The sequence below is a fragment of the Brassica napus genome, chromosome A10 (assembly GCF_020379485.1).
Source record: "Brassica napus cultivar Da-Ae chromosome A10, Da-Ae, whole genome shotgun sequence".
Taxonomy (NCBI): domain Eukaryota; kingdom Viridiplantae; phylum Streptophyta; class Magnoliopsida; order Brassicales; family Brassicaceae; genus Brassica; species Brassica napus.
The window spans coordinates 9,085,065-9,098,060 of NC_063443.1; the positions used below are offsets into that span (position 1 = coordinate 9,085,065).

General features: G+C 27.7%; 1 protein-coding gene across 1 annotated transcript; it reads left to right on the top strand.

The window, feature by feature from the left end:
* The first annotated feature begins 11,549 nt into the window (after nt 1-11,549).
* LOC106370230 (stress-induced protein KIN2) lies at nt 11,550-12,285 on the top strand. Its single transcript, XM_013810279.3, has 3 exons — nt 11,550-11,712; nt 11,800-11,868; nt 11,949-12,285. The coding sequence occupies exons 1-3, from the start codon at nt 11,653-11,655 to the stop codon at nt 12,021-12,023; spliced, it is 204 nt and encodes a 67-aa protein (XP_013665733.1). The 5' UTR covers nt 11,550-11,652; the 3' UTR covers nt 12,024-12,285.
* Nucleotides 12,286-12,996: the final 711 nt, after the last annotated feature.

The following is a 12,996-nucleotide window of genomic DNA, read 5'->3' on the forward strand; positions in this document are numbered from 1 at the left end:
CTTTTTTGGGGGTCAAATTTGCTATTACCACACTTTTGATGTCTTTCTCCGTTAAAACTTCTAGCAAAATTTCTCATTTACTTTCTTGTCCCAAGTTTCTAATTGGGAAATTTGTCCCTATATACACAAAAAACCCAAAATACACTACCTAGCTAAAAACACTTCTTCTCTCTTATTTTCTCGAGTTACCATTTGAGACGCTTTATTCATTATTTTTACAGTTTAAGGCACTTGTGGCTGAAGATACGCTTTTTCTTCTGGCTATGCTTATTTTAGACTAAATTGCCCCATGAATGAAGTGAAACAGGAAACGAAAACATTAAAAAAAACTTAGTTAGATATTTTTTTACGTCATTACTTTTCATCTCCTTGTTTTATATTAGTTTTTTTCTCAAAATGTTTGATATATAAAAAGAATTAATTGTTACAATAAATTATAGATTTTTTCCCTCTATATTTTAACATCCATTATCATATATATATTTTATATATTTAACATTTACACAAAATAGTGTGGACATGGATGAAAAAGTGTGAAAGAATAAACTGTGAACATATGACGAAATGTAGATTCAGAACATGAAATGTTTAATACTTTGTAAATTCATCACAAACAACCGAGTTGATACCTAAAATAAGCAAAAAAAAAGAAAAAAGAGCTCATATATGAATTGTATGATAAATACTAATGTTGTGGATATGGACGGAAAACTATGGACATTGACAAACAAACTATATCTTTTAACATCCATTTTAAATTTTATATATATTAACATTTACACAAAATGTTTAGACATGGCTCAATGAACCCAATATACAAAAGATGTGTGTAAATTAGGTAATCGTGCATATTTTAAAAATAATTTGCGAATCATGTATGGTACAGGTATAAAAAGACGGCTATGCCTTTTGCAGAAGCTGACACATCTACGGGAAGTAGCTTCAGCTGGATATAAAAACTGATGTCGACTTTGAGCAGATATGTGTGAGACTGTATACTTTTAATTTTGGAGAGTGTTTGTATGGCTTTAAATTGGCGACAACTTGTGGTGAATATTGGACAAACGTATATGGTAATATATGCTAAAAGGAAACATATTTTTCCCTCACACATAGCATTACAATCATTTGAATACATGAGTAACATATTAGATGCGACTGATTAATTAAAAACGACATTAGTGCATGCTATTAAGAATGTTAAATATACAACCATAGTGTGTAGGCTGTAAAATAGTCTGATTAAAAATGCAAGAAACTTTGCCTATAATGCAAATAATTAGAAAAGAAAATTTGTCGGCTCATGTGGGATTAATTACTAGATAATTTGTAGAGTTGGTTCTACAAATATATGTGGGTAAGTAGACAATTTCATATAAATGTAACTTGTGTTGAAAGGATAAGCATTAAATTGAGTTTAATAACCATATTAGTTTAGAAAATAAACATTTTACTATATATATTTCTGAAAATGCGTATTATAACCGGATCATTTATTTGCATGTTGCAAATATATCTAGCTAACGTTTATGTTATCCGAAAATAATGATATTATCATATTATTTAGTTTGACTGTACCTTAATAAACCACATATACATTTTGGGTTGTCTTGTATTATTACAATAGCTGATACTATTTATGAATATATAATATAACCGGATAATATATAAATAATCCGGTTATGATGATAATAACCAGAAACTAAGTCTTGTATCTATAGTTTGAATGTGCATTATAACCGGATAATATATCATGTATCCGAGGTGATTTAATATAATAGATTGAATAATATGTATGCATAGGTTTTAACCGGATATTACAAAGTAATCCAGATGTAACTTGTAACAACCATTCGAAAACATTTGTTTGAGGAGATTTGAAATGTTGGATACCTCCAAACAAAACTGATATTTTTAAAGTATTTTGGATATCAAACAAATCAACAAACATTAAGCTTCATAAAACTGAAAAATAAGATTACACTCTGAATCCTAGCACATGAAAAATACACTCTGAATTGAGGAGACCTTATAGCAACAATAACAGCTGTTCTATAGCTTCTCCACTACTGAGACACTCTCTCTTTTTGATTCGATAAAAGAGATTGCATGTGTTTTCAAACGATTCTAAAGATGGAAAATCTGCAAAAAAAAAAAAAACAATGAAGAGCAGAACACCATTAGCTAAGAGAGCCTAAAGAAAAGGATTAATAATAAAACATATAAACCATATATACCTCCTAAATTTCGTATACGAACATTCAGTCCAAGCTTGAGGAACATAGCCATTTTTTCATTGACTTCCACTTGTTGCAAGGAAAGGAAAAGCGCAAGGTTAGTCGGTTACCATTATTTCTCCCGGTGTTGATTGGGGTCGAAAACACCTCCCAGAGAAGATCTTATGAGTGAACAATGGCGTTTACAAGCCGTAACCATTAATTCTTTGTGCCAATAGTAGAATCTGATTAACAGATATTTAAAAATTAGAAAATCCAGATCTATGAAAATGGTTATACGAACTAAAATCATACACACACAAAAAAAAAATGAAAATGAAAAACTAGTTTCATATCGTTAAAAAAAGTTGGAAAAAAATGTTACAGAAAGAAAAAGTAGAAGGAAGAAGGTGCTTTCGTAGAAGTAATAAAAAAAACAAAAAGAAAAACATTGAAAGAAATAAAAAACAGGTTTGTGTATAGACATCTGTGTCAGGGTTATGGATTAATATAGGGGTGGATATGGAATTAAAATTGTCAAATAGTATCATGGTCATTCACCTAATTTAGATTGTTTTTATAGTCTGCAAAAACTCTTTAGACATTGACATAATAAATATGTATGAAAAATGTGGACATGTGCAAAGAATACATATTTCTTAAAATGTGGACATGTGCAAAGAATACATATTTCTTAAAATGTTGACATGGACTAAATCTGTGGACAAAGATTCGTGGACAAAATATGTATAAGGCAAAAGGTCATCTATTCCTTCAAAGTTTCCCATCTTTCCACGAGCGGGTAAGTGATCACATCTACCCATCATAATGAACTTGTTAATTCCCATGACTCGAGTGTTTTGAGAGATATCAACAAGAATCCAAGAACGTAGGATTTGTCCATGCTTCTTAAGAACAAAACATTAACTCCAAGAAAGTAGTTCTTCCAGAAGCAGAAGAACTAGATGCAGCAGCATCTCTGAACTAGATGCAGCAGCATCTCTGAACTAGATGCAACAGCATCTCTGAGATTCAATAAAAGCTGATGTACTCTAACATAGCCAGCTGTTATCATAAAGATGATGAACTAATCTCAAATTCAGACAAGAAAGCTGGAGAAACGACCGCCGGAGAAACGAGAATTTCTACAAAAGGGTTGATGGTGGAATATTCTACAGAATTTATATGAGAATTTTAAATTTACCGATGTTTAAGTTATGGAAACAAGAAATTTACTGTAACAATTATATATTTAGTTGACTCAGAATATTGTACAGAATCTATATGAGAATTTTAAATTTACTGATGTTTAAGTAATGTTTGCTAATAAATGTATATTTTGAATTTATTTGGAAAGATGATTGTCAGCTACATGAACAATAAACCACTACATGCTCTACAAGAAAACAGCTGAATTCCGACAGAAATCATCCGTCGGGACTAAGACGTCATGAAAATTTTTTGTCAGAAATTCCGGATAAACAATTACCATTGGTAAGTATTCCTTGGAAATCTGTCGTATATTCATTAGAAATGTTTTTTAAAAAAATCGATAAATTTCATTCGTCAGAAATAATTGTCGGGAATTAATTTTGAAAAGTAACTAAAGAAATAAAATATTTTTAAAAAAATTAAATATTGAATTAATAGTACTGTTATTAAAAGAATATACAAAAAATATAAATAATTTAATATTTGTTTTGAACTATTATAATATATATCCTAATCAAACAAATTAAACAAATAAATCTGCAATTAACAAATTCTAAACTAAAATAAAATTAAAAATAAAATATTTTTTTAAATTTTTTAATAAGAATTAAAAACATTTTAAATATTGTCTTCAAATTTTAAAATATGTAAAAATATATCGTAGTAATTGAAAGATTTGTTAAAACAAGTTAATAAATTTGAGAATGTTCTTAAAATATAGTATTTCTAATTGGTAAAAAATAGCAATAAAAACTTTAGAATTTCCCGCGGATTCCTTTGGAAGTCAATATTTTTTTGTTTCCATCAAAAATTCATCGGGAATTCCCAACGGATTCCTAACGAAATTCATTTTTATTGCTTTCATTGGGAATATGTTGGGAATTCCCAACATATTTCCAATGGAAATCAAATTTTTTAGTTTCTTCGGAGTTTTGTCGGGAATTCCTGACGGAGTTTTTTCCGTCAGGAATTCTATCAGGAATCGGTTTGTTTTCTTGTAGGTATGTCTATATATCTAGACAAAAAATGTATCAGAAACTATACGAACTATATGATTCATATTACAATATCACTGAACTATTATATGCTATATTATATGCTATGTTGCTAATTCCATGAACATCATTTTGTTAGATAAAAAATGTGCTAGACTTGGAATCCTTTGACGACATATATCCACATGTTCTTGGTTGTATAATATTACATATAAATACTCGATCTATGTATTATTTTGTTTTTAATCTTTTGTATGTGTGTTATAGTATGTTTTTAAGAATTTGGTTAGACGGACTTCTTATCAGATGTTTTTTAATTCCAAATTCGACACACTTTTTAACTACCAGAATGATGGTTATGGACGTGTTACTAACATAACATATAATTGTACAAGGATGTTGTCATGTAGTATATGTAGTTTTTGATACATTTACTTTGTCCAAATGTGTAGGCGTGTGGTGGTGATTTTTCATGTAGCATCATTTTTCCTTTGTGTTTAGAACAGATAAAAATAATTTTAAATCCACTACAAAATCAAATTCATTAATGATTTTAACAAAGATTATAAAACCACTAAAGATTCTTTTTACAATTCTAAATCCATTTTTTTAAATTAGATCCATTTAAATTAAGTAATTATGAATGCCAACTTATTTTAGTATTTGTTCAAAAAAAGGGGAGACACCAGCCGATTATTACACTCGTAAACATAAAAAATACAATGACACAAATATTACAAAATATCTGCACACAAATTGTAATCACAAAGATTTTATTAGATGCCAAATGGAAGAAGGTTACATGTAGGCAATAGTAGGTGGACGTAGGGCCTGGGCCGGATCGGATATCCGGGTAATTTTAAAGTATCCTTATCCGGATCCTTATCCGGCAGATCCTTATCCGGCGGATCCTTATCCGGCGGATCCATAATTTTACTATCCTTATCCGGATCCGGGGTTCTCGGATATCCGGATGCCGGATATCCTTCTAAAAACTATAATATCCGACGGATATTCGGATCCGGATTTGGATCGATAAAATAAATAAAAATAATAATATTAATATATATATAATATTAAAAGTAATTTAAAAATAAAAAAATATATAATGTTTTTAATTATTTCTATGTATAATATTACAAAATTTACATAAAATTTACATATACTATTATAAAAATGTAAAAAAGTTTAAATAAAGTTAGTTTTTATATATAGATATTATTGTTTTTGAAATAGTTATTAATAAAAGTTACGGATCCGGATATCCGGACTAAAAAATCAAGATATCCGGATCCGGATCCGGTTTTTGACGGATCCAACATTTTACTATCCGGATCCAGATTCGGCCTCTCCAGATATCCAGATTTTCATATCGGATCCGGATCGAATCTCGGATCGAATCCGGATCTCGAATAAAAGTCTCAGGCCTAGGTGGACGTACATTACAAAATGTGGGGTCACGTGCCCCATGCTGTTTTTAATTTTATAAGTAATCTGCATTAATTTGGCTAAATTCTTCATAGTTTAGTGAAGAAATAGGTAAAGTGCCCCCGGTTCAGAATTTATTTTGTTATTTTTGACATTGTGCCCCCAACTAAAATTGTTTCTACATATGCCTTAGTATAATGGCATATATCGAATCTACTTGTAGATTTTGTTGATAGAGAAAGAATGAATTAAAGAAGATGATATATGTAATATAGGATAAAATTATGAGAAATATATAAGATAAAAATTAAAATCATATTAGAAGTTTGCTTAACTTTCAAGTAGACTTCGTTTTAAGTATACTGCATGAGAAATATTTTAGATATGAAATAAAGTATATACTTTAAAAAAACATGAAGATAACTTTAAATCTAAGAAAATTTTAAAAATATAATTTATAAGACAAAATAGTAATAAATTAAAAACATAGATTCTGAATATGTAACTTTATTTAAATGTAAATACAAAGACACACATTTAAAATCTATATATGTAAATCTTATATTTTTGAGGAGGATATTAAAAACATGCAAGAAAATAACTGCAAAAATAAGATAAAATTATTTAAAATTTAAACATATATTTATATACTTTCAATGTAATCTGCTTAAAATTTATAAGCAGAATTCATTAGAAGTCTATCAGCTAATTTTCTGATCTAAAAAAAGTCTCAGTTATTGTATAAAATATCGAAATACACAAAATATAAACTACTTAACATTAATAAGAAAATAGCCTCAAAACATATTTTTATTCATAAACTAACCAATAAAAATCAAACTGACCCAACTAAATTTTATTAAAGGAGTAAATGATAATTATACAACTTCTTACACATATATATATATATATATACTAGTGGTTTGTCCGCGCTTCGCGCGGAATGTTTGTTAATTATATAACACAATATTTAGTATTTGCTATAAGATTTGATTTTTTATACTACAAATTAACACTTTTATGAATGGACTGCCAAAATTTCATTTTTTATATTTCAATTCGTCTTAGGTCATTAACAAAATGTACCTTCATGTCTATAAATCATCTATGGCTTTGAAGCTTAGTTATATTTATTGATTATTTAGATTTATATTATGTATAATTTTTTGTTTATTAAATGAATGTTTTTTTAATACGTGTATATCATTATTGTTACGTTTTGTATGCTAGTTCTGAATAATAGTTTAGCAGTGATCAATAAGTATTCAGAAAATAAACATTCAGTTTGTGTGTATACATTTTTGTGTGTTTGGATGTTACTTTTTTCGTCTTTTGTTTTGTATTTTGTGGTGCTAATTTGTGATTGTAACTACTGTTAGTTGGATGATCCTGATTTTCTTTAATTGTTTGTGCTTTTTTTAGTTGGTATATACATAGCTGCTGGTCATATGTATGACTAATTTTATGTAGTTGCCAATATCTAATATATTAAAAGAGGAGTACAAATTAAAATTACCCCTTAGCTTTGCAAGTTATTTACAATGGCATGTCAATGAATTATTAATTAACATATCTTTTAGGATTCTTTGTTTTTTTCTCTTTAATTAATGCATTTCCAAAATCAAATTATAAATAAATAAAACATGGAAACAATAATTTATAAATCTAACTTTTAGTATTAATTGTCTTTTCCTATTTTATTATATATATGTGTTTGGAAATAATAAATTATACATATATATATATATATATATATATATCGTAATTAAATACATACATTATATGAGAATTTAGGTACGTGTTCGGATACGGATCAGTTTTTTGGGTATCAGATTTTTAGGTTTAAAATTAAACATTGTTCGAATATGATAAATTTTCGGACGAGGTTTGGACTCGGATCATTCCGGATCCAGATAGATTTGTAGAAACCTAAAAATATCTAAATAATTTATGTATTTAGAAATGTCTTTATATAATTTATAAAAAATAAAAATCAATACCCGCACACGCGTGCGGGTCAAGCTCTAGTTTTTGTTTAAATTGTAAGTTTGTAGAGTAAGTTAACTCATGTTGTTCTTGTGCCCAACCGTCGAATTATACAAAGTATGAGAATCTTAGTATTAATGTTTAAATATCTAATGCTTTATATTTGTGTCATGCCCGTGTGCTTTGTATGACAATCTTCTCCTTCATAGTTAGTTGTAATCTTTAAGCTTTATGATTTTATTTTGGCACTATAATACATGATGAACTTTAACCAAGAGAGCTCATTGTTCCAAGTAATACAAATAAATTAAAAGATTTTGGTCTTCAACTGACTGAAAACCCAAATACAGAAGATTATGAAGCACGTCGTTCAGATGTCTTACATGCAAACCAATGAGATGATATATAGCTAAGTGTTCCCAAAACATATTAAGATGAGCTGCAGCCTGATTACTGGTGATGGTAATAAAGAAAGTGTTCATATATGCACATACAAATTTTGTTTTCATTTCACAAATTACTTACACCAGCCTACTATACTAAGAAATGAAAACTCCAAATATTCTGAGTTATACATGGATAAAAGTAACGTAATAATAATTCTTTATGAAAATACCAAAGCTCTTACATTATTCCTGTGTTAATATTATATATAACGGCCCAACATGTAAGACTTGAAACTTATATAAAGAACCACTGCAGCCCAAACAAAAATAAGTCTATAAACAATACGAAGCCCAAGAAGATAATAACGAACGCTAAAATCATAAAAGGAGAAGATTCGTTAGTTAGAAGCGAAAAGAAAAAGAAAAGAAGCCCCCTCCCTCTTCGACACGTGGCAGCAAAAGGAACAGGGTGTGCTGAGGTGGCACTCTAAGGAGAGTTTCTGGACAACTTTATTAATATAGATATGTATATATAAAAAAATTCGAAATTGCTATTTCAAATTTTGTTTTATCAATTTGTTTTTTCATAAATGATTTTTCTTAAAAAAACGTTTAGGAAGAAGTTCCTAAATGTGTATCATATCTTCTTGAATTTGAGTTATATGCATATTTAGGAAAACATTAGTGAATAAGTATAATCAATACTATTAAAAGGGAAGAAGTCTAAAAAAATCTACCTATAAAAGTTGTTTGGATCCTTTCATTTAACTCATTATTTTTTGGTCTTACCTTAAATTTATACTAACAATATGTTACCATATATTTCTCTAACAATAATTTAGTCAATTCTTTTATTTATTTAAATCTCACTCCTAAATCCTAATCATTACTATTACTATATTTAACATTTTGATTTTTAATCATAAAAGCATTGAAACTAATGTTTAATATTATCACTTTTATCATATAATATATGATTTAAAGCAAAATAAATTACAAGACATATATGTGTACATTCTAACTTCTTCTTTCGTTTATAATAAAGTAATCATATCATATATAAACTCTTCCACTAAAATCTTATATCATATACTAAACTTTCAACCGTCTATAGTTTGATAATATTTTCATATTTAAAAATTATTTTTCTGAATATTCATGTTACCTTCACAAAAATGAAGAAATTCATTGGTTCTATTAAAGCTAATAGTATTGATTATTCAAGATTTTGAAAATTATTTTTTTAGATATTATACTTTTATATATTTTCACTTAAAATGAATCAATATTATTAAAAAGGAAAGAGTTTAAAAAAAATCTAATATAAAAAAGTTGTTGGAGTTATGTATATAACTATTTATTATTTTTCTGATAATACATTAATCATTCTAAACATACAATATTTTAAATATTTTTAACAGATCTTAATATTATTTCTTATGATACCTTTATTCAGAAAAATATTTCATCAACCATGTTTTTGTACAATAACGTTAAAAATCTATATCAAAAAGTTGTTGGACCTGATATGGACGTAATGGGTCCACATCTGTTCGGGTATTTAAGATCCTAAAAGAATTTGAAATATATGAAAAATCTGAAAAATATCCGAAACACGAAAAGTATTTGAAACTCCAAACAAATACCAAAAAAATTCAAATACCTAAAAATTTAAAATCATATTCAAAATCTGACACGATGAACTGAAAATACCCAAAATTTTATTCAAATACCCAATTTTTTTTTTAATTTAAAAAATTTACCTGAAATCAAAACTCTAATCGTAAACCTAAAACTTAAAAACAATATCCATAATACCAGAAACATATTCGGAATATCCAAATATACCTAATAAACACATATTTATGATCTGGTCTAGGGTTGGACCCGGACTCAAACAAAGACCTGCGGGTCAAAAAAAACCCAATAGGTTATCTTCTCTGGACCTGAACTAAACCTATAATTTTGGATCGGTTCGGTTTGTTTTTTTGATCCGGATATAATTTTCATGTCGAAAAGAAACTTACGTAAAAGTGTACATATAAAATCTCAAATAAACTAATTTGTAGATTATATAGCTGTTAAAAAGTATGTTTTTAGATATAATAAAACTTTGTATTATAATATAATCCAACAACCCCGCGCTTTCCAAGCGCGGGTCAAAATCTAGTATATTCTTAAAATTTAGAAAATATTAATAAATATATTTAATATCTTCATAAAATTTAGAAAAACTTTCATAAATGTGTATTTAAAAATACATTCTTTATCATATATTTAAGAAAACCTTCATGAATATAATATATTAAATTTAGATTATAAGTACATTCAGTAAGATATTCTTTAATATGTATAACATTAAAGTTTTAGGAAAATCTTCCTGAATTTGATATATAAATTCTATAAGGATATTATACATATTTAAATATGCATATAAATCAAATTTAGAAAGATGTCATACAATTTACATTCAAAAAGTCTAATTACACATCTTGAATTCTAGATTTTTTTCACAAATTCAAGAAGATATTATACATATTCAAGAAGGTTTTTCTAACTTTTCTTTTCATAAAAAATGTTTCCAAAATTGATAAAAAATAATTTGATTTTTAATATTTAATTATTTTACATATTTAATAAATAATCAATAATTTTATAAATGAGGGTATAATTGTCATATATCCATTTGATAAAACATAAATTGCTCATTTTTATTTTTGAGTGCCGTTTAGGAAACAACAATAAAAAAGATGTTACTTAGGATATTTTCCTATATATAATCCTAGTATATTTTGGCCAAAAAGATAATCCTTGTATTTTAGTTTTATAGATTTTTCCATTTTAATCTTGTTTAGAAAAATATTAGAATGACAAAAATAATATTAAGTATGTCGATACATAAAAACTAGCTTTTCATATAATATTATAGAGTTTTAACTACCACTAGCATGCATTTGTTATTTGTTTTCATATAAAATAAAGCTATCATCACCGAATTTTCTTTTTAATAATGTATATGTTATTACCATCTAACCGTTTTAGTAGATGTAGCACAAAGAAACATGAGGTTGGTTCAGCTTCGTTAATAGTTTCTTAGAAAGTAGAAAATAAGTAGTTCAAAAATAAAATGGTAATATCACAAAGAGTTATAAACCGAACTACATTAGTACATTGGAACAAGTCTGTAACGATTTAGCAAAAAAAAAAAAAGTCTATAACGGATTTGCTTGGCTCGTGGTCAAAACCCCCCTATCCTACTGGAGACTACTAAGCTTAATACGCCAAGTGTCAAGGACTAAACAGCCACCCATTACATGGGATCCTGCAGCTACCCTATATAAACCTCTATGCGTAGTGCTCTTTCCTCACAAATCACAATTACTAAACCTAGAAAAGTTCATAACAATTATTCAAAGAGAAGATAAGAGAATGTCTAACAATAGTCAGAACTTGAGCTTCAACGCTGGCCAAGCTAAAGGCCAAACCCAGGTTTTGTCTATACTACACCATTTTCCATGCTATATCTAAGATTTAGATAAGATTAATATTAATTAAATGTAACTAAAAATTTTGTAGGAAAAAGCAAGCAACCTGATGGACAAGGCCTCGAATGCTGCTCAATCTGCTAAGGAATCTCTCCAAGAGGTCCATTTTCTTTTCTTTTTTTCTTTCTGGTAAATACTTTTTTATGAAACAATTATGTATTTATGAGAATTTGAGTGCAGGGTGGACAGCAGCTGAAGCAGAAGGCACAGGGTGCGAGTGAGGCCATTAAGGAAAAGACCGGGCTGAACAAATGAGAAGCACGTTCCGAATAACAATTTATGTTTTATTTTACTCTCATAATAATAATAATAATAATTAGATAGAGTTGTCTATCTAAAGCTAAGATCAAAGCCATTTAGGCATTTTGTTTTGCTTTGCTAAGTTTATCTACCCAAGAGTTGTTGACTCTTGTCTCTTCATTATTCTGTAGCTTCGCAGTTATTTTTATATGTAATAAACGTATGAAATACATGAAACTATGTCTTATTTTTATTTAATAAACAAGGATTGTGTGAATTTTGTTACCACGGGTAGACAAGTTGAGTATTGTAGTTTTGATTGGTGACATAAAAAAATTAAAAGGTGAAAATATATTTTCAATGGAAAAACAGAAGAAACATTGTTGATTTTTTTTTTTTGGCAATTGATAGTTAGATTTGTTATCCTGTAACCTATACGTGCATGTGTATACATGTCGATACTGTCGACTAAGATATAGGTGCATTTTGATCATCGTGGTAATATGTCTTTGTAATTAGTTTTTTGGGGTGTAATTGTAAGTACATGTTTATTTGTAGGAAGTCTTTGTTTTTCCTTTATTTTCTACTAGGTAAAGAACCCGTGCGATATCGCACGGAACTCATTTTATAAAAACAAATAAGCTACATTTTCATTAAAAAAAAACTTTTTAAAAAATTTGTTACAATTGCTTTAGAAGAAATACATGTATTTCATAAATATATTGCATGCAGTTATACTTCTCTATTGATAATACATGTATTTTGCATTAGTAGTTTTGTGCTTAACTAAAAATATTATGTGATGAAAATATAGTGCCAAATATAAGTTGCAGAGAGTTCTCCAAGATAAATATGTTTAATACGTTCACTAAATGAAGTGTAATTATATATAAAAGTTAAGCTTGCCTCCCAAAATTGTATATTGTAAGAGAATAAAGAAAATAAAGCAACCAATGCTTTTAAAATTAATTTCAATTGGTCGAAATCA